The 23,435-nt window shown below is 41.7% G+C and overlaps 1 protein-coding gene and 1 non-coding gene across 8 annotated transcripts in view; both read left to right on the forward strand.

The window, feature by feature from the left end:
- Syt7 (Synaptotagmin 7) overlaps positions 1–23,435 on the forward strand; it is a 177,598-nt gene that overhangs the window by 100,611 nt on the left and 53,552 nt on the right. The window contains exon 1 of one of the 7 annotated variants that reach the window (XM_065487803.1): positions 13,702–14,243. The exons of 5 other annotated variants lie outside the window; for them this stretch is intronic. In XM_065487803.1, the coding sequence (XP_065343875.1) occupies positions 14,104–14,243 (140 nt within the window). In that variant the 5' untranslated portion in view covers positions 13,702–14,103. Of the gene's footprint in view, positions 1–13,701; positions 14,244–23,435 lie in introns of those variants that run through there. One more of the 7 variants, XM_065487802.1, reaches the window with a different exon arrangement.
- TRNAI-AAU (transfer RNA isoleucine (anticodon AAU)) lies at positions 7,767–7,840 on the forward strand. The gene has a single exon. It is a non-coding gene; the product is annotated as a tRNA-Ile (tRNA).

The raw sequence follows: 23,435 nt of genomic DNA on the forward strand, positions 1-23,435 counted from the left end.
CCGAATGGGGCAGCGTGAGCACAAAAACAGAATCACAAAAATCCGTGTAAACTCATTTCCTGTCAGTGAATATTCTCTGTAGTCATCTGTCACCTATTTTCATGTGACCAATTTTGTGATTTAAATCATGTGATATATTTAATTATATTTTTTACATTAAAATCACTTAACCAATAGTCACTTAGGTTATTAAGTATGCGGAATGAAAAATTTAATTTTGTATTCCGGCTAGATCAGATATTTAATCCTGTCCAAAGCATCCTGCGGCAATGTATATCACACAAATAAAATATTATTCAACTGCAGTTAAAATGAAACAAAATCTTAGAGCCCGTCAATTTAGAAGACCAGAGAATAGAAAAGGAAAATAGTGAAAATGTTTTTCTTTTTGCTGCTAATATTTTTCCCATGATGATTCAAAGGATATTGTCCTACATGGTTGGTCTAATTTCCTGAAAATCAAAACGAAATTGGTAAAAAAGATGATAGCGAAAGGAGGTGAAGAAAAATTGCCTCAAATATGAAATATCGGCGGAAAAATTTAGCAAGTTAGTCGGAGGAAGTGTCGAGTCAATTTTGCTACACATTTGGAAAAATCGAAAAATCTTTCCTACATTTTCAAACGAATTGTCCCCTAGTTTAATCCAAATTCGATAAACTTGCCTTACTTTATTCTAATTGTACAGGAAATTTAAAGGGATGGAGACGAAAAATGCAGTGTAAAAACTTCCATCAATTTATGTTTTCATTAAGAACATAAAGAAATTATCATGACCCGCCTCAGAAAAAATTACAAGTCTTTATATTTGCTGTGGAAGGAATTCAATCTTTACAGGACACCTACTTGTTACTGTGCTAACTAAATCGGAAGCCCCATTCAGAAGCTGTTACAAAAAAAACTCTGATTCTTAACTCCAATTCATCGCACAGTCAAGTGTAAAAAGGTATCGGTCGTTAAACGTCATCATGTTCGCCCGCGACAGCCAAGAAAAATTCACGCGTTAAAAGGCGCTAACGCTCACTCCATAAAATATTTCCGTGCCGGTGGTCGTAAAGTGCGGCAATCTAGAGGGTGCAAAAACTGCACTGTACAGCCTGCAAGTATCTATTAAAAATTTATTCCGGCCAGTCGATAGGCACAAAAGCAACATTCATCCATCACCAACGGGATGACAGGGTGAACGAAAGGTCGTAAAAATGTTGATTACGGGCCAATCCAGGGCTTGCCAGTTTGGCAAGGTAAAAATGCCAACGGTGGGCGAAACAAGAGTGAATGCCCTTCAGCAATTGGAACCCCAGCGACACGTAAATTATCGCGAGCGACGAATTCTCCGTGGAATAATTTCACGCTTGCGTTGCCAGGCGTGAGTGCAGAGCCGAAAAATTCGCAGAAACATCAGATGCTGGCTGCTGCGTGAAAAGGGGTATTTTTAATATCCCTCCCTCTCACAAAGTAAACTTAGGTAGGTGCGCTCGTTCGTCAAAAACAGCTTGAAAGAACGAGGAAAATTAATTTGCATATCGCACTTTGTTTTGTGGTCCGAAAGATGTTAATTAAAACTGCGCCCACGCTGATTGCAATCGGGTCTTGTTTTCTTTTTCTTTTTAATCAGTCCAACTTAACGATTCTGTGTGGGTGAGCGAATCTTTTTCTTCGCTTTGGTCTGGAAAGTTTTGCGAGCACGTTTCTAACAAGGAACGAGTTGAGTGAGGATTGTTTTTGCAAGTTCAACTATAGCTAAATTCTGCAGGAGTTCGGAGCGAGATCTTCTTATCGGCAAAATTCTTATTGCAGCTGTTGTATATGAACATTTACGGCACTCTCGTCTGATTGTTTTACTGAATATTTTGTTTCGAGTGTGTTAGCTTGGCAAATGTCTGAATAACGTGTTATTTGAAAACTTTCCGCATTAAAATGAAAAGTCTTGCAAGTTTCGCTGGAGCTTAAATTACTTTTTAAATTATTTTAGCTAGAATTTCGTCTGCGATAGCGATGATATTGGAAAAGCAATTTGGAGAGCTTTTTCATCCCCATGCGGGCCAAATATTGAACAATTCAAATTTCTGGAAGAGATCGGAAACTGCATTGATTGATATGCAGTTGGCGAGCTAACAATAAGCAGCAAAATGCGGTATTGCTTCGTTTTAAAGAGCTCAACATAATCTTCCTTGAGACTGAACGAGCATGTCAAAAGTAATGCAGTAACTATTGGATTTCTCATCAAAAGTTAGTCTTATTTCCGTCTATATTCTATATTGCATAAGTTGAAATGGTTTGCATTATTTGAATCATTGCCAAAAGTGCACAAATGTGAGAGAGCAAACTTGAGGCGACAAAAAGAGAAGAGGCCTTCTTTTCAAACACAAGAGGAGAGATTTTTTGCACCAAAACACATGATCAGTCGTTAGCTTAGCTTAAATTGCTTGCGATATTTTATAGCCAACGTTAAGCCGGGCAATAAATTTATCGCTGTAGAGATTAATGTCCTCTCAAAAAGTGGCACACGCTAAGCAGAAAGTAATTTAATCTCGCGGCCACGACAAACAGGAGAGGATAAGACACTAGCTGAAGCCATTAATCTACCCGCAACTTCGCATGCCATTGAGCTAATTTTACGCCTCATCTTTCTAAAGTAGGATATAAAGGAATTAACTTTTAATTATTGGAAAGGCAATCATGGCAAATACTCAACTTTTCAGACGAAGTTAACTTTCGCTTAACGAAATGTTTTCCGGCAAAATTAGACAAGCTCAACGAGAGAGAACTTTAAATAATGAACTTTTCCATGCTGGATGAAGAGTCCGCCTGGGAGATGTCAGACAACCTTTTTCCTTTTGCTGTGGAAAATGAGAATATGGCCAAATGCATTTTCATTATTAATTTCCGCTCGAGAGAACCGCACTTATCTGGGACTTGCCGCCTCTTGGTTAATGGGATGATTAAACACCTCTCCTTTTACATTTTCCTTTTGGAGCTCAAATCTCACCCAATGTATTTTGCCTCGGATTAAGTTTGCCCTCCTGCAGCCTTCTCTCGCCATTTCAAAACAACGACATGTTTTGACTGTGAAAATCGATGCTTCCTGCCAACTCATTCATATCCTCACCACGTGCCCTCATTCGTTATTTAGCGCCAGAACTGACGAAATTTCATCTTTGAAGGTGGCTGAACTTTAACTTGTTGGCCTGGGAAATCTCTGCCTCTGCCACCAAAAAGTTATTTCAAGTTGGGCGTGTGCCCCTTAATTAGCGGCCGCAAGTATGAAATACGTCCTCTGCAGCCGGTCCTTTCATCTATGCCTGAGTCATTTTCATGGTGTGGCCCACGAATATATGCATACATATTTGGAAAGGCGTCGGGTGGCAAAGGCTGCAAAAGGTCAGGTGTCAATAATCCAGCCGAGAAGGCCATGCCAGAGCTCCCTACGAAAAATGATGATAAAACTTTCCTCTAAGGGTTAGAAGAGACCACCTAATCTAATGAAGATAATTTGATAGAAATATGATATTCCCATTCGTTTGAATGCAGATATTAAGTTTAGCCTTGTTAATTTAATGGTTCCAAGCAGGGCACTTAAGATAATGTTTAGGGTGATCAAGTTGAAACCAAACAGTCCCGCGCTTCCTTACAGCTAACCCCAACAAACAAGAAGTTATTTTATTTAGCGAACTCTGCTCTGATCTCTAGAGGGTGAATTTTGCAGTAAATATTTGTGCAGATTTAATTAAAACTCCGCTTCGTGACAAAAAAGCAGGGGATGTACACGAGAAACCAGTGGCACGTTTGTCTACTCAATTAATTGGCGAAAATCCGCTTCATTGCGAGTTCTATATATTTTTTTAGCTGACTCGGCAATGTAGAACAAACAAGCGGCTCTCGAACTGGCTTGGAGCGAGAAAGCTAACTACACGCCGAGTAATTGCCACGTCGCCAGTCCCTGATTTATTTGTAGTTAGGCAGCACGTGTGTGTCCTCACGGCATTTGAGCCTGTAGAGCACGGACCGAAAACAAGCAACTTCCTCCCTTTCACAACTCGGCAAACAGAGTGCAGAACACCACGCGGCCAAAGGAAAACAAGCTGAAAATAAGCGATATTGTTTGGATTAAATTGGATGCACTGTGAAATTTCTGCACTCCGCATCAAGACAGCTCTGCAAAATCCCATGGGAAGCCACTGATAACATCTTGACTGCTCAGAATTGCGTATCAGCATAATGTGGATTCGATCCATTTGATATGGTAGCGAGTGACGTGGTGATCATCAATAATAGTTGAAGATGGGGGTGCCCCTCATCCCTGGACGGAATAATCTTAAGCGTCATCCCGTTGACACTCTTTGGCGTGAAGCATGCGTAAGGATATTTTTTTCAATTATGTAAAAATCCAAAATATTTTATTCAACTAATATGGTGAAATATTTACTGGGTACCATTTTAAATACGTCATTGTCTGTTTAACACTAAAAGTTCGCATTACAATCGCACCGATGTTCAAATTGTTCATATGAACATATATACGTTTTATGACAAAAAATGCTTTTAAAAAATTAAATCAGTTTAAACCTCCATCCTATTTTTTTTACTAATGTTGACATGGAGTGTTTGGAAGTATGCAAAAACACTATTTGTACATTTGTAGCAGTTGATAAACTTTCAGGATGCTCAGAAAACATTAAAACAACTCGTTAAAATTTCCGTTTAGTGAGTTTTCCTCTCTGATACCGCGCGATGAGCGCCCTCTTTTTACTTCCTGCTTTTTATTACACCCAGCAAGTTTTAAGGTCCAGTTGCTGGCGCTGCGCCTTCACATCACATACTATTGTGAGCGCGCGCGCGTGTTTGCCCAGAAATGAAACGACGCGTGAATGAGACGGTCTGGAATTTTTGCACCGCATCTCGCCTGTCTGTGGAAAGGAAAAAAATATTGCGGCATTTCACAGTCGGCTACGACGTACTGGAACCGTCCATTCATTGTCAGATTAATAAAACGCCGACAGAGCTACTTGGTCCGCGCTCTTAAGTGATGAATTATGATAATGAACGTGTTGCACTTGCGGGCGCCAAGGTAAAGGCGAGGAGGGTGCCGAGTCAGCGCTGCACGTCCAATTTAGGCCCTCGTCATGCTCCATTCTCCGGTTCAAATTAATTACTTTCCCGAAATCGATGGGCTTAGTCCATTTATTGGTAAAAGGGTTATTAAACAATCCGCCATTATCGGCCGTAAATTGCCACCTAGCGTAGAGACCATTAACGCGCACTTGCTAGTGTCGTAAAATATGAATGTGTGCTGGAGACATGATAAAACTGTAAAAAATGCAATTTTTCAAATGGGACGCGCATTTGTTTTTATATTTTTCCAGCGCACAGTTGGCGTTCATCGTTGCACAAGCCGTGATTTCATTCCTCCAAAGCCGATTTAAAAGGCAGTCCTTTCTCGCCAGTCGAAGCGCTTTGGAAGCGAATTTTAATTCAATCCTGCTGGGCTGAGAATCAATGTTTGAGAGTGGTGGAGCAAGAAAAGAAAAGCAGTTTCAATATTTGCTCGTCGGAAGAGAATACTGCTGCTAAGCTCGTCTTCGAGAAAATTAATTCCGCCGTTCGTTTCTCTCTCTCTCTCTCTCTCTCTCTCTCTCTCTCTCTCTCTCTCTCTCTCTCTCTCTCTCTCTCTCTCTCTCTCTCTCTCTCTCTCTCTCTCTCTCTCTCTCTCTCTCTCTCTCTCTCTCTTCCATTCGCTGCAAGTAAGAATCATTTTGCCATTTCCTCAATGAAATGCATAACAAAGTGGAGCCGAGCACGTCGAGTGTACTCGCTGCCTTCCTCCCTCACTCTCTCGGCGGAGGAAGCTCTTGGCGGGCGCAACAATGAAAAAGTACGTGGAATGAGGCCGAGCAAAAGTAGAAGTGCGGAGCGACTAATGGAGAGAAGCATGGCGCGGTAATACTACACATCGGCACACCGCTCGTTGAGAATGTCGATATTTGGGTCTTCGAGAAAATATTGACGTCAACCAAGAGCACTGTTGCGAAAATCACTGGAGGCGATTCTCTTCCTTCCGACTATTGGTAGGCGGAGAGTCTATTCACGTCTTATCCGCTTAATCAACAATATTCTATTCAGGTTTGCATTGCAAGAATAATTCATTTCTTCCTCGGTAATTAAAGTAATGACCTGGGCTTTCACCATACATTTTAAATGACCTGAAAGTTGCAATAAGGTTATTTAGGTCACAAGGTCAATGAGTATTTTGTAATGCTCGATTGATGATTATTGCGTTGATTCTCAAGATGTTATATCGCGTTGAATCATTTCATTGAATATTAGCGAAGATGGATTTCTAAGAATTGCACAATATTTTATTGAGCAACTTAAATTTATACAAAATGGCTTTACTCCAGGTGTTTAAGAGCATGTTGAATGGGTTGAACAAATGCAAATTTGAAGTGAAAAAATAAAATATTACCCTCGTTTACTTTGTCAGTTCATCTCTTTTGAGATGGACGACTTCCTGATAGTGAGCAACTAGTGAAAACTCGCTTCACAATAACATCGCGAACAAATAAATGAGCTCACGAGCCTCAATGGAGGAAGCTTATTCAAAAAAGACCACCTCATGTTACTACCCCATGTATTAGACAGCCAAACTGTTATAGCACCTCAGGTATCAGGCATCATCAGCAACTCTTTACCCGCAAGAAAAAATCCACAGTACTAAATTAGCTGCTCAGGATTCCGAATCATGGGCTGCGGCAAAAGAAATTGACTGCACTAATTGCTGAACACGAATCAAAAAGAGGACAATAGACGAAAATCTGTGGAAAAAACCATACAGATCTAGAAAACATTTCTGGCTCCGCCACAGTTAAAAAACCGAAATTCAACAATGTGGCTAGATTTGTCGCTACCCGTCGTACGAAACAAAAGCACAGAATGCTAATCATGACGCCTTATATCTCAAGTTTAATTTAGTGATGTCTTGCTGGAGCCAGCAACAGTTTTGGCACCGAAATTCAGCGTTTCATTACTCAACTGCTGGCGCCGAATCGGAGGAAACTGCTGCAACGTTCAAAAGGCCGACTTCAGCACAAAGGCAAGGCAGAGAGCAAAGGCGCCGTAGCGAAGCTATGAGAGAGAGTCGAAGTAATCCAGCGGCATGCCGAACGAACGAGTTTATGCCATTTGCCCTAATAACCTGGCCCCGGAGGTCTGGGGTGTCAGTCGTAATTCAGCCGGGCCGAAGCTCAGTCAGCAGCTGTCATAGTCTGCGTATGCCTCCCCGCACTCATTATGTGCTTATTGCGGCCTCACACGGCTGACGTCACGCCCGCCGCCGCCGCCGTTTTATTAATTTTGCGCGGTGTCAACCAACACAACACATGAGCGGGCTTATCTGCCAAATGAGAAAGATAAAAACCAGCGGCTTTTTACAGCTCTATTCTTTCGACGACGCCTTGTTTGTTGGTGCATCTCTTCCAGTAGGAAATTGCACACCACGAGAAAATGAAAATTTTAAGTTTGCATCGTCGGCTGCTAAAACAAACGCTCACTCTTGTTATAGCAGTTATAACAGCAGCAGCAGGCCAATTTTTTTTTGCATCAAGCCCCACTTTGTTTTCAGTAAAGAACAAGTACAAGCGACTTTTTAAAGTAACGCTTAGAGTTCACGTATTGTGCAAAAAAATAACAGATGACGTCACTCAACACCTAGGCGCTATCGCACTGAGTCGAACCCAGGACTTGAATGTTGGCTTGACTCAGCAATTTTATCGGCCCATTAGCTCAGTTGGTTAGAGCGTCGTGCTAATAACGCGAAGGTCGTGGGTTCGATCCCCCCATGGGCCAGTTTTTTGCACAATCAAACAAATAAACATACAGTCATACAACCCGTAAATTATGCAATTGTTTTGGCTAAATATACTCTCAACATTTCAAAACAAAATCAAGAGTCTAGAACTAAATCTAACTGTTTTTAATTTATTTTTATGCTGGTTTATCTAGCTCTAACTAAATCTAATGATAATGAATTATATTATATGCCTGTCAGGTAAAACCCTGGCAATGCCAAAGGCGTGAAACACTAAAAGTTAGATCTAAAGAAATTTTCTTTTCGATTTTTCTGCCAAAACTATTTTTATTTTACCCTCTAATTTATTCAAGTTGGGCCAAGATTAAGTCTTATTGTATATATTATGTCATGCCCATTTTCATCGCAGGGGATCGTGCCCGAAAAGAAGTTTAAAGTTATATTCCATAGAATATAGACATTAACAATTCCACCGACACACATTCATTGATTGATGCCTATTATTTTTAATATATGCTGCAATTTTCGTCAAAATGAGTTGATTTGTTGCTCGAACCTGGCAATTTTCGCCGATTGGCACGTTTCGGCTATGCAAAAGGGAATTCATAAGCCTGACTTGTTTCCACACGCTTGCCCCAGCTCCCCTATCTGCACATGGACATAATTTTCCGGGCAAGCGAGGTGAAACGGAACGCGATTCCCCAGCAAGAAAAACAAATAAAAAACTCATTTTGCATGCCAAATGCATTGAGCCGTAGAGGGGCAGACGTTGTCGCAGAACGGGACTGGGGCACGAGGGAGCCGTTCGCATGCAAGGTGCGGCGACCGGGCGGGTGGGCCAAGGGTTGCCGAACCATCGGCTTTAAAGCCACCACTTGAATGCCGTTGCATAAACATGCTGAGACTCAAGCATTTTCTTGGATCGGCTTGATGTTTTTCCAGATTTCAACCGATCTTGTTTTCTTTTAACAAGAAGCATGCTCGTGCAATTTGAATTCAAAAGGATGGTATTTGAATTTTAAATGTCTGTGCGTTAAGCATTGTTAATTTTTAACATCCTTTTTTCGTAATTTCTCCATTGCATGGCTTTGAAAAAGTAGGCTTTCTCTCTTTGTGCTCTCTGACACTATGTTAAAAAAAATCGACTTTGCATTCCTCATGCGTAAACACCCTTTTTCTCTCTGCAAAAAAGCGAGCCATTCCTTCCCATTTATTTTGCCACGAGAGCCCTTTAACAATCGGCGCATTGTTTGCTCGGGGGCGACCCGTGGGGGCTGCACCTCTCTGCTTTAACTTCACCTTGGCGAGGGTCGCTGTTTTTTCCGGGGTCAAAACGAAGGGGTGGTCGCCCGCTTGTCGTCGGCTGGTGGCGCCGCACCCGGAGACCATCTCTGACTGCTGGTTCGCCAATTGGCGGATAGACCGGCGCCACCGGTGCCACACGAGCACCATGCCAGAAAAGGGCAAAGGGAGCAGAGTTTCGAATGCTCACCTGCTTGAAGGATTCATATTACACTCAAATCCATTCAATAAATCAATGAAATCTTAATAAAATTGTAACATTAAATTGTGGAAAAAATATTTTTTTAACTTAATATCATTAAATATTGGTTAGATTGTTAAAATTGTATTTACAACAGTAACAATTGATTTATATTTTTATTAATTATTTTACATTTTTTTAAATTCAATTTTATGAGTAAAAAATGATTATATGTACTTATCTGCATTATAAATATATTAAAGCATATCTCATTATGTCATAATGAGCAAGATGAAATATACATGTAAAATAAAGCTTTGTATGGGTCAAACGAAGACTTTCATGTTAGTCTTGTCAGTCTGTGTCCATTTTGGCACCGCAGGAAAAAAATAGGCTATTTTTATAACCTTATTAAAAGCAATCACAAGACATTTTAATCATTTATTCATTAGCTCGTCTTCTCTTTTGGGTCCTTCCATGTTGTCGTCGATAGAAGAGTCCAGGGGGAAAACAGCTGTAGGGAGGACGTTTGGGAAACAGCAAAAGAGAAAGAGGAGAAAATTTGTATATATAAACTATGTTGGTTCAAAGTATCGCATTGTGTTGCTGATAAACAAATGGTGCTCATCCAAATACAAATACTATTTTCGCGCTAGTGCTATTTTGTGTAGTCGATCCGATTTGAAGCAATGAAAATTACACATGGGTGATTTTATGCAAATTACAAATTTGTCTTAAAAACTTACAATTTAGCAACTTGTGAATCAATGGTTTTAAGTTATTTTGCTGAAAATTTTAAAATGTGGTTGATGATGACCTGGAAGCACATTCAATATTGACCTAGAGGTCATGGATTTTTTTACATTTGGAGACACACTCTTCAGAAAAAGGGAAACTCGCTCTCAAAAACTATCAAAACGCGAGATGAGATGCGAGCAGAGTGCCACACGTAATCTCCATTGAGAACAGCCTGAAAGGAATACGCGAAATGCGTGCGCCACGCACGTCCACCACACCATGCCGTATAAATACCTGATGTGTAGAAAAAGTTGGACAAAACGCACCTTTTCAGTGAATGGTGGCTCATTAAAGTGCAAGCCGCCCATCATCCCACGCACACATAATGACGCGCGCGGAGATGAAGTCGACTCGCAGAAAAAAGAAACAAAATACGTACATACTTGAATACACACACCTTCCTGCCGGGCGCGCGCGACTTCAGGGTATGAGTTAAGTGCGACGTGCGTGCGTAAGGACGCGCTTTTCTTTCCTCCCGTGCGCTCATTTCTTTCTCTCTGCCTGCCACGCACCTAGAAAGCAGCCTCATTATCGCGGCGCGTATGTAAGCATACATACGAATGTATCTGCTCGCCCGCAAGTTACGCAAGTCCTGGTCCGCCTCAACGGATGAGAGAACTTGCAAAAATTACTGCACTCGTCTGCTGTGTGTGTTGCGTTATTTTATTTTTAGAGGCAGCGCTTTTGTTCACTTGCGCGCATTTTTTCAAATTAATGACGAGCTCTGGTGCACTGAGCGAAAGAGACCCATTTTTGCGTTGTTATTTTCCTGCTCTCTTTCTCTCCTCGCACAAGAGAAAGAGAGTCGAGTGGTTTTTCTGGTACGAGGTTAAAATGGGAAATGTTCCTGCAAAAATATACCACCAGTGTAGCATAGTATATTCGAAGAAAGGTCTTCTGACGTAGTGCAACTACGAACGTCATTTCACAAGCACTTCATGCTGCTCTAAACACGGGAGGTGGAGATTTAGTTTGAGATGAAATAAAAGCCCTCTTCCTGCTCGGAGCTGTGCAGCGAATTTCAAGGAAATCCAGTGGAGTATGAACACTCATATAAACATTATTTAAATTTTATATTTGCGAGGCAAGAGAGAAACTTGACACGGAGGTAATTATTTATATATTATGAGCTCCTAGACTTCTACTGGCTTTGGAACTCCAGTATCACCATGCAAAAATTTATTTGAAATTTTGAAATGAAACAATTTACTTCCCGAATTAGAGCACATTGAGAGTAGGGCAGATTCTGAATCAAACCTGTTGTATTGGTCAAAGGGTTAAATTTAGCACGGCTTTGAGCATTTTGCCACTGAGGGCTCTGCGCGTTTAATTTGTTTGATCGTGTCAAGCAACACACCGGGAGGGTGATAAATGCCGATACCTCATGCATAATACACAGATTAATCATGGCGTTTGAAAATATGAGAACAAAAACATGCAGCCAGTCGGGCCTAGCATTGTTTGATATTCATAAAGCGGGACAGGGGCACGCGAAGTTGTGATAAAACGCTGTGCCGGCTCGAATAAATATTAAATGATGTATAAAATGCTGTTTGCGAACATATATCCGAGCTGCAATTTCGGTTGAAACCTAGACGCGAGGACCGCGCCTTCTCGCGCAAACAACACTCACAAAACGGGCTGTAAACAGAGACTCACAGAGATTCCGAGAAAACCAAGCCCGTTAATAGTGGAGTTGTTCGCACTAACTTCTTGTCGAGTAGTCGCACTCTTTCCTCGCCTTAAGGCTCGTCTTCTCGCTAGCACACTTATTATTTTACGTGTTTCAACTCGAATTGCAAATTTACCGCTCTGACCTAAGTGAGCATGGAGCAGCGGAGCGGACTCTTGGCTCTCCTGTGCCGGGCTGCCTGCTCCAGAAGGTTTTGTGCAGAAATGTAAGTGGCAATATTGTGCAACTTTTTCCGGGAAAAGCGTAAAGGGAATGTAAAATTTCACTTATACAGGAACACACAAGCATCTTTCCAACGTCGGACATGAAACTTTTAGATGCTTCTCTACATTCAAAGAAGTTAACTGTCTGGGAAGGTTGCTGGAAAGAAAAATGCTGTGTTGCTTAAACAATATTTTGCTGCAGGTTCATACCAATAGAATACATCTCTGTTGCAAGTGAAACAGATATCTTATCACTGAGCTCATTAGTTCACCCGCTTCAATAAAATACTGAATTGCAAAACTATCCAGAATGTATGGGTTAAGATAAGATGACAGTAGTTCTGCACAGCACGACCAGCCGGAAATTTGGGAGTCACGAGATAAGCAGCTAGCTGCCATACTTTGGCCCAAGCCACACTAGCCACCGGTTAAAAGAAGATAAAATTTAAAAAAAAACTCCCAAGTTTTTTTGGCTTATTATGACATATTATGTTGGTCGCAGATTAGACATCTTTTTAATAATATTTTAATCACGTTATTTGCAAATTACAAATTGAATTAAATAGGTTTGACTGAAGGGCAGACAACTGTCGTGAAGAGTTTTTAGGCAAGGTTACAGACTAACTAGACTCAATCTTGGTCTGACAAAAAATTTCCAGCTGAAGATTCAATTTGAAATTTATTTTTACACATTTAGCACACTTCGTATGTGCAAAAGTTAATATTAACAATTAATTTAAAAGGTTTAAACGAGTCTTATGAAATAAAAATTCCCCAATGATCTTTTGACTTACATGGTTATGGCAATTTTCCATGAGTATGCGGGTAAAAAAAAACAGTTAAGAAAACCCTCTCGTCCGAGAAAACTGGATATTTTTTTCCAGATAAAAGTGTGTGGGAAAAATTGTTCGCTCAATTGTCCAGGATGGACAATTGAGCGAAACTTGCGTATATTTAAGTATTTGATGTTTTTTTTTTTTTTGGTGAAAACAAGTTTCATGGCGTTGGGTCCATTTGTAATCTATGCTATTTCAGCTAGTGTAAAATGAATTTCGCTATAAATAGTGGAGTAAAATAGGAAATTAAGGTGAACGAAACTCAATACTTGTGCAATGATAAATTATTATATATTTGCTGAAATAACATAAGTACATTACTCATTGAAATTTAAAAATAAAAATGGCAGATCACCGTTAACTAAACTTAGATTTGAAAAAGACCATTCCATTGAGAGTAGCGCTTTTTTGAAGAAAATTTCCCTGTGGCTTTCCCTCTACTGCACTCCCATGCTGTAAAACTTTGCTGTTTGCAGCTCTTCCCTGCAGTATTCACCCGAAAGAGCAAAAAGGGGTTGGAAAGTCCAAAGCCACAAAAATCGAATGGCGCGGAAAAGCGTCTAATGAAGCGATTCCCCTTGCTTCCCTCGACCTGAAGCTTTTTGCGCCAAACTAAACGGCACTGTCGGCCGTTCCTGGAAAATAAACACTGAGAGCGGCTACGTGCGTGCGACGGCTGCGGCGGCCGGCCAATAAGCAAATTAGCTAAATTAGCGAGGCTCGCGTCGAGTACTAGAGTAAATTTGAGCGGCGCGCGTACGTATACGCGCGTTCCGCAGGCTGCGAGAGGGTGAAGGGACGGGCAGCGGGTGAGCAAGGTGGGGAAGTGACGTAACGAGGGCGGCGAGGCGCGAGCCTGGTGCTGCCTCTCGGTCTCTTCGGCTGGCTCAGTCAGTTGATATCTGGCCGTGTGCACAGAAAAAAGCAGCCGCGGCCGCCGAAGCCCGAGAGTCAACAGGTCTTCTAAATGTGAGCAGCCACCGAGAATCCGCACGCCGAGACCGATTTAATTAATTCTTCTGTGATATTTTCTCCGCAACGCCAACATCAGCAACCATAATTGTTACGCGCTTTTTTGCCTGTCACTCACAAGTCCGTCTGTGTGTTCGTGTTTTGCCCCCAACAAGCAAAGCCAGAGAGCCCTTTTCTCTCTCTCACTCACACACTCTCTCCCGTGCCGTTAAAAAGAAGAGTCTTTCATCCAACAAACACACACGGCAAACTGCGCTCGTTCCGCTTTTTTAGTCGCGTTACGGACACGGAAAAGTAGACTGTTCCAGCGTAATATATGATTGTGTGGTTTGAATTCGTGGCCCGGTTGCAAACACACGCTTCCAAAACGGAGTCGGCCACGGGAATATGGTCTGCCGTCTCCCGCGGTTTCGAGATTGTAGTAGCCTTTTTCGAGTACTATTCCACCACTGCGAGGTAAGTTGATAATTTTTTCACCTTTTCTAGAATTATACCCACCCCGATAAATGACATTATCTGGGAGGCCATTTCAAAAGCTGTTACAAAAATAACGTTTCAATTTGCGTAATGATACAATCAAAATGATGAAGTCGGTGCTGAAGTGAAAATTCAATCAATTTAACTCCATTTCGCATAGGAAAAGTGAAGATTGAAGCCAATATTTGCAATGTAAAGAAACAGCAAGCAATTAATGAAAATGCCAAGTAGCGAAAGCAAATAATGGAAATCGATCCCCTAACAATGCTATAGCTTTCCATTTTAAACAAATCAAACTCCAATACTTGGAGCATGAAGGTTGGATTCGTACGATTTCAAAATCCATGGAAATTTCAGCGCTGATCCTAATAAGCCGTGCTTGATGGAAACAAAACAAAGAGCATCCCACCACGCCACAAAAATACACTAAAATTTGCGCGTTATATCGTGCCATCCATCCATTCTGGGATTACCCGAGTTTACAAAATGCCAGTATTTGTTTGTGTTCAAGGCCGTTCGTGCTTCTGGGTGAACGTGCGGAATACAACCCAGCTCAAAACAGCCAGAAAGCAAAGCTCTTTGATGTGGCGCCGGGCCCAAATTGCCAAGTGCGCGAGACACGCAGAGCCAGGTGTCCCGCTTTCCGCTTAAATCCTGAATCGTGGTTTTGCCTACTCATGATTTCGAGTCCAATATGTTAATTGGTGAGCAGAAAAAACGAAAAGTATGACGTGAAACAAGTAATCAGAGTGGATCGCCGGCGGGTCTGCGGCATAAGCCAGCAAACGAATAGGTTTTATTTTCGCGAACGCAGTGTTCCGGCTTAATTTGTTGCTCAAACAATCGAATGGACCACAGACACTCGCTGAATCGTAAATTGGCTCACTGGTTAATTTCATTGCAGCTGTGACCACAGCAAAACAAAATTTTCCCTCTTCGTTTCGCTCTTCAAGGGTTGACAGCATTATCGGTTTTTCTTTTTAACACTTGAAAATGAATTGTTATGCTGAGACTTTCAAGTTTATTAAATTTCATGGATTGCATCAAAATGATCTAAATTTAAAATTTTCTCAAAAATTCATTTCTATCCAACGTCGAAGGACGTAAGTTTCCTCAAAAACTGTACACTCGTAGATATTGACGAGAGAAATTGAATCCAAACACGAAATCATGAGCAAGCCGCATAAAATTTGAAGAAAATCTAGATTTAAATTTTGCTTTGTTCTATTTTCATTATTGACCATCATCGCTATATTCCACGAAATTTCTTTGATGGCCCGATTTGGCCTTTGTTTTCTATATAAATCATACCATACGATTCAATAAGCAATAATTATCTCAGAAAAAATCACGCAAGTGGGAATGTCGATTCCCAATCGTAATTTACTTGAGGCTTATGTAATCCCGTTAAGCTTCTTTGATGCGCTGGTTGCATACATTGCCTTGAAAAAATTATCTGCGCATTTTTTACTGCCCTTTTGAACTCAATATTATACCAAGAGGAATTGGCCATCACGAAATTATGCGTCATTTAATGACTCAATCTTCATGCCCCTATTTTCTTGGCAAAAAACTGGCCATGCTCCAAACTTATCACTTAAGCCATAAACGTTGTTATTACTCAATTCTAGTGCTATGCACACTTTAACACATAGGCTTGAGAGCATATTATACAAGTATTGTTTAGTCCATATTTTATCCTTTCCGCGCAATAAATTTCAACAGTTCAAGCTTGCCACCAGCGCACACAATATTTTAATTTCGCTCTGGTTGCACGCCACAGTAATCCCTTCCTGTGCCAACAGTAATAATGCATTGACGCCCTCGATATTTGCGCGCGATGCAGTTATGTGGCAATGAATTTTGTTTATTCGTCTATCCATCGACACTCTTGCACTTGTTCACTAGATAATAATGGAAATGCACAGCGTAAAAAGGGCAATGCAACTCCAATACATGCTGATGATGCCAACACGATCGTTAGATTGAGCGTATGTAGTCACTAACGGGGGTAATCAATCGAGGAAATGAAACAGCTGGTGCACTTTGTTGTGCGGCATACATCTACCTGTGTATGGGGATTGGGGTTGAAATTAATTGTCTCGCTGCAAGTGTACTGCCAATACCTTTGATAACAATCTAATGGAAATCTTGACGACGGTAAAGCTGCTTTCCATTCAAATAGTTCGTGTTTCACAGAGCCCTCTGTTTTACGATCTTCAATATTTTACCAGCGCTTGTCGTGAAACAAGACACGCACGAGAAATTATTCATCCACGAAATTCATTAATTTATTATTCGAAACAAGTGGCATTTCAGTCGAATTGATGTTTTATCTTTCTCTTCCCTAACGGGAACATTTTGTTTTGAAGAGGAAATCTCTGATAATATGTACATCGTTAAGCTTGTATCAAAACTTTTTGCACTCTTCTCTCGCCTGCAAGCGAAATTATTAAGCCATTAGCCAGTCGGTGTGGCTTTAATTCCCGGTTCCCCTTGTTGAGGGCCATTAATCATGCAGTTCACAAAGCTGGTTTTCTCTAATGTGGAAACGTGCACTTGCCTTTCCCAAAAAAAGATGCGCAAAATGGAGTGTGGTTTTACTTCCAACAAACGCAAGGGTTTAAGCCTTTAAAAAATCCTGATAAAGGCCTCATTTGCAACATCTGACGTGCAGGTTAAAAAATATCTTTGAATGGAGAAGCACTTATAACGCGATTTTTCATGATTGTTTACTGTGAAAAATAAAATCCCTGAAGCTTATATAAAACAATTCTCTTGTCAATTTATGGTTTGCTTGCTCCTTTTAGATAAAAATAACATTTTTGGAGCTTATTTTGATTGTTATCACTAATGGTGAGAAAAGCACACATAAAGAGTCTTTTGTTGCACTCACCGCAGCAAGGTAAGCAGAAGTTTGTCACCGTGCCCATTTTTCCTTGCTTGGTGACGCTTGCCGCAGATTCTTTCTGGAAAGAAGCTCACACAAAGGACGAAAATCCAGCGTAAGTGATGGTATATACGAGTCCCTGCGCGCCAGTCCCAGAGCGCGCGGAGGCTTTTTGAGCTGCTTTGCCTTTATTCAGCCAATATAAAACCAATATTCTTGCCGTCCTTATTGTGGCAGCGGCGGCGGCAAAAAGAGTTGGTCGGGCCACCGAGTAAGCGCGGCTCATCCCTGGCGTCTGATTCGCTGCCAAACTAAATGGGAAACACCGAGGGCAGAAGAGGAAAAATAAATTAACGCGATCAGCCTCGAACACGGCGGTCCTTGGCCTCTGCCAGCTGTCTGGGACGTGTGACTCTTGCTGCTGATCACAAAGAAACAATTAAGGAGCTACGTACTGCGCCGAGAAATTGTTGATTGCGCGATTAGAGACTCGCAGCCCGCCGGCCGTTCTGCCAAATTGCGAAACGACGGCAAGATCAAGTGAGTACTCTTGTCATCAACACAGTGTACACACAACCCTCTCGCTCACACCCGCACGCGCACCAGTGATGAAATAAAAGATGCGGAGTTAACTTCCTCCGCCTCGCTTACACGGACGTGCGCTGGATCAATTGTTTCTTTTCATCCAGAGGACCGCGTGCGACCGTTGTCTGTGAAATTACGTCTCTTTTCTCCGAGGACGGTGGTTTACTGCCAAACTGAAATTCCAGCGCGTGCATTGCATGAACTCGTCCTTTAAATTTGTTATGAAGTCGGGGAAAATCGATAGTTCCTTTGTCCAAACTTGCACCTTTTTGAATAGGCATTCAAAGACTTGCTTCCCGTTACTCTTGGAGTTGGCTTTATTTTCAAACACAAAAACTGGTTCAATCTCCTCTGCTTCATTTACTGCGCATTGTACTGTCGGAAGCAATTTTCTGTTGATTGCGAGCTTTTTGCTGATTTTTCATGATCCAATTCGCGGCTGAAAGAGGCCTCCTAGCACAATGGAAATTCCAATCAGAGTGAGTGACTCTTGTGAAACAAGCGAGAATGCATTTGCTCGAGACAAACTGCACCATTCTGCCGGTTTAATCAAATGCACAGTTCTGACGCGGAATTTGGGTTAGCCACTGGAATGGAACTTGTTTCTAGGGATCTAATTTTCCTGCTTCTCGCGCGCCGAACACCGTTATGGAAATGAGCCGCCGAGTTTCTGGCTCAGCACAATGAGTGACAGCGCTGGTCCTCGAGTGCTACACTACTTGTTGACCCATTTTTTTGCCGACAGCAGCAGCAACTGCCGAGTGTTGAAGGCTGAAATTGTGTTTCAAGTTGCTGCCATCAAGATCCAATCACCGGCCGCCGACGTCTCGTTTCGTTCAAGAGCCGCTTTTTTCGCGCACGCCGGCGATGAAGTGTGTTTCTTTCCGCTTAATCTGATTTCAGTGATCTCCTTCGCACGCTGCGAAAACTGGCCAGAGATTTTTCTCGCGCAAACTTTTCTGCGCACGTGCTCTAGTGTGGCTGAATTAATTTCCTAATAGCATATCAATGCTGTTGGATCGACGTCTCGAATGTCGCAAACTTGGCAGACTTGGTGTAATCCTCGGCGCTTCAGTAATCCTCTTATCTTTAGACTTGATTGCCTCTCTTAAATAATACCGTAGCTCGAACGGGAAAGTTAACTTGCAGATTCATGTACACCTGCGACCCTAGTTAAAATTTTACCTTTTCTCAAAGTGAACGTTTTCATGCTTGAAGAGTATCAGTCAGGCTGCGATATTCTCCAACTTACTTTAAAAGATGAAGAAATGTTTGGGTGGTATAGTACATTTTGCATGTATTTATTCAAATACAAAGACCAAAATGATGCTAATATTAACTTTTATTTTACTATAAATTTCTTAACTAGAAGTTAGATGTTGCTTAACATTATTTTATTATTTTGAATCTTTATTAAACCCACTATGAAAATATGCAACGTTCCTAGCAAATTTATTAATAATTATTTAAGACAAATTCCGTGAAATTTGCCACTTAATTTAATTTTCGTCGACTAAAGAGCTTTTACGTTTAGCATTTTATTAAAACTTTATTTCATATGAGGGATGCGCGATTCTTGTGACTGTCAGCAGAGCTGACGCGTTGAATTCCATGTCCTGGTTTCTTATTGATAAAGTGGAGTTGCTCAAAGTTATTGCTTTCACGAAGTGTTAGCAGAGGACGATACATTCAAATGTGATTGAAGGCTGCGGAATCAAAATACATGCACCAAGTCGTTTCGATGGAAATAGGGCATTCCCATTTGCTGGATGACAAATATCTACCGCCTCCGCTCGGGAGAAGTTAGCTCACAGCCATGCTTTACTGAATTCACGTCTCGTAATCGTGGCAGAGAGCTACAGTCAAATGCTGCAAATGATTGCACGGCGCAGCTAAATCGTGCATGAGCGGTGTTTATCGAACCGGAAAAGTTAAACCAACAAGCTTAAGTAATGTAAGTCTGCAATATTTATATCCAGTACGTTAAATCACTGCAGTGAAATTACAGTCACAGTTTAATTTATGACTATGAGAGGAAGAGAAATTGATCGTTTGAGGTGAAGAGGTTTCTAAAAATAAAACTCTAGCTCAGGGGGACGTACATCAGCAGCTTCCCTTCTGCTGCACCCACATAAAGTAAATTCACACGCACACGTGAAAAGAAGCGTTTCGCACGCAATTTGTCTTTATTGTGCTGGCAAAATTTTACAGCCCCGCAGGCAGCGAAATTTGATCAAGGCAGCGACGGGTGGCAGAGAAGCGTTAGCGTGTGAGCAACGGCATCACACAGAACAGAGCATTATAAATTTTTCAGCAACGTGCCACGCCAACGAGAACCAATTTCGGCCGCTGCGTGATAAATTCGCACCGGGCTAAACGCACACACATACAAACAAGGAGTTGCATACTATCAGGCGGCGACACAAATAAAAATTCGGCGCCACCGTCAAATGGATTGCAATAAAAGCGAGCGGGTGGCTAACTTGTTGGTGCGTGCGGAGCAGAAAGAGAGAATACGCCCCGACCGTCGCCGTCGACGACCAACATTTGAGAGACGCTTTTTTAGATCGATATTTCGCTCAGCTGTCGGCTGTTTGGACGGCATCAACCCTTTGGGTACGTCTGGGATGCTTCCGTCATGAAGACGGATTTGAAAACGCTGTGCAGTTTCAATTAGACAATGCCTGGAAAATGTGTTTTCATAGGTTCGCACGCGTCCGCGGCAAAATTTTTCTCCGGCGGCCCAGGGGGCACGATTTTAATTTGAGATAAGGAAAAGAAGAGGACTCGCAGGTTGTGCAACGCGCGGCCAGTTTTCATTTGAACAAGACGAGGCACTTTTCTCTTTCTCTCCTCTTAAAAGAAAAAAAGGGGCGCAAGTGCTGTCTCTCCGCGTGCAGTTGCCCAAGGCCCAAGATAAATATTTGCCGACGGCGAAATTATCTGTATTTGCAGACAGATGTTTTCCCAACTAGGGAGAACGTACTTTTTGTTATTACCTCGTTCTCCTGCGCCCACTGCTCTGTTTTGTGGATTTCCATCTACTCTGCTTTATGAGCGAGCTCGATTAATTTCCCTCCTGAGAATATTCTGATTGGAAAAGTTTAGGACACGAGCGCCTTTGTTTGCAAACTTGCGGAATGGTTCGATCTCACTGACGAGGAAAGCATGCGTGTAAAATGGAAAATGGCGAGTTTCTGGCGGGTTGCTAGTTGCTTGTATCGGTGGAAAGCATCTTTAATTTGTGCTTGCAAGAAATGTTGCTACAATGTCCGTGATCGAGGGAATTATAATTTGCGATACTTAGCAACTACTCTAAGGAACACGTTGAAAACTGCCTTCGGAAAGCCTAGAAACTTAAGTGGCTCTTTCAGGAATGAGGAGCACGAAATTTTTGCTCTCCAGAATTTTGCTGGTAAGGGGATTTGATTGAAACATCTAAGCAATGATTGTAGAGCTTCAGTCAATATCGAACCATAATTTTTATCATCAAATTAATTAAGTAATTGAGAAGTTCTTCTTTATTACTCTGAGCGAGCTTTTAAGTCAATTATCAATTCACTATTCCTCAGAAAAGAGCGATATCCAAGTGGTAAAAGTGGAAATATAATTAGAGCAACAGCCACTTTTCTTTGGAGAATTTCATTTTCATTAGTGCCGTAATTTCTCGCTCCTTTGTGCCTTTCGCGCTGTTTAAATCTATTTTTGTGCAGGTGGGAAGCGCGCCTCGCGGCGCGAACGTGCACCGAAATTGATATTTATGCAGCAATGGCGCCGGCCAGGTTTAATAATTCATGGGCCGGCTTAATAAGCGGGGCACGAGCACACACGTTCGCACTCACTCTGCCCGCGTCAGTCCAACTTTGGCCCTGTGCAGAAGCGAAATTCCAGCGCGGCGGCGGCAGGCGGGTGGCAATCGCTGCAAGCGCTCTGCTCCGCACAGCCAGGCCCGAGATGTGTGTGTAATGTGAAATTATTTAGCAGCCCAGGCAGTTTGGACCTGGCCATTTACACACACGCATGCTTTGGTCCAGGTTAAAAATAGCATCATGCGAAACTCTTTCCGGAGCAGGCTATGAAAAGTTGTTTGCGCCAACCAGGCTAAATTATGCACTTAACTCGTTTTTTATGCCAACCCCGCCACAAAGGGTAAAATTTAAATGGTCGGTGTCGGTACGACTTGCATAGGACAAGAAATGTGTTTTAGACGCACAGGGACTCGGCTCCTTTTCGGCAGCATTATAGGCTCTTTTACTATCGGCGATAATGCATTTTTTCATTAGCGTTTTACTGCCTTCGCCTCAAGTTTTTTTATTCCTTATTTGATGGGAGGAAACATTATAAATTGAGCTCAAATATGGATTTATGGATCTAATCATGGAATTTAAGCAAAATGCTGTTTATACGGGTGCATAAAAAGTTTGATGATACAATATTCTTTGGAAAGGCGGCTGCAAATTCCATGCTTATATTAATAGAATTATTATCTTCAAATAATCCAGTTATCCAAATTACATCATATATTCAGAACCTTGTGTTCATTTCACTGTAAAAACATCAGCTATGCATGATATCTGGCCAATTTAATGTTCAGCATTATTTGCTCTTTCTTAATTAAAAGCTTAAACAGTACGAACACAAAGTCTTGTACGTCTGGAGCCATTTCTCATTAACTTGGACAATTTTTCAATTTGAGCCGCGAATTCCCTAAATTGCTGAAGCAGCTGCTGCTACTTGCATGGTCGTTTAATGCGCGCTTGAGACTCGCGAGATGCAAAATTGGAATGATCATCATCCACGCGTGAGCTGCAATAAAACAACATCTCCTTGGCAATGAAACTCATTCACTTAGGAAAGCGTTTTACAAATGAGCTCATCGCTGCAAATTAAAATAAAAGCCAGGCGCGAATTACTTTGTTCTGCGCTGCCGGCTGGCTGAATTTACTTCGCACACATTCGTCTCCGCTGGCTGCCGCGCGCGCGAGGGGAAGGGTTCCATAAAACTCGTCTTTGCCAGCCGGAGGAAATAATTTCATGTTGCTGCCGACGCCGCCCAACTCTCCTTGTTTATGCACATTTTAAACACCGCTTTTCTTGCCGCCGAGTTAGGCACACCACATTATTATTGTTATATTGCTAACTACACATGCACGCACTCGCCATATACCGTGGCGAACGGCGTAATTTGAATATTTTTTATTCCGCGACCACGCCAGACGTCTCCCCTGCTGCCGCTGCTGCTCTTGGAAAAAAGTATCGCTGCATTTTAAACGTTGGCGGCGGCGTCTTCGCCATTAATGAATTAGTGCCAAGCCAACTTTGGCTCCGAAACAAACGCTCGTTACTCTTGCTTTGTGGACGTTCTTCCGCTGCTGCATTTATCACCTTCTCGCAGCCCACGCTTGCCTCCGTGCATAATTAAAATAAGGGCTCGAACGGATGTTGTTGAAAGTAATGTGCTGGAAAATGATTTATTGTTTTTTCCATCTTTTCTCGACGGTTGAGAGTAAAACCCCATTTTCTGCATTTAGTTTCCCGTATTTTGTTGTACATCTAATAAGAGATGGAATATTAAAGATCTTCAAACGGAGAGCTCAACTTTTTGATTGCAGAAAAAGTAAAAATTTAGGATACCCAGGATTACTTTCTTTGATACGCGTGAACTTTTTTAAATTTAAGTTTTTATTTTACATCAG

This window comes from Cloeon dipterum, chromosome 4 (genome assembly GCF_949628265.1).
Source record: "Cloeon dipterum chromosome 4, ieCloDipt1.1, whole genome shotgun sequence".
NCBI lineage: Eukaryota > Metazoa > Arthropoda > Insecta > Ephemeroptera > Baetidae > Cloeon > Cloeon dipterum.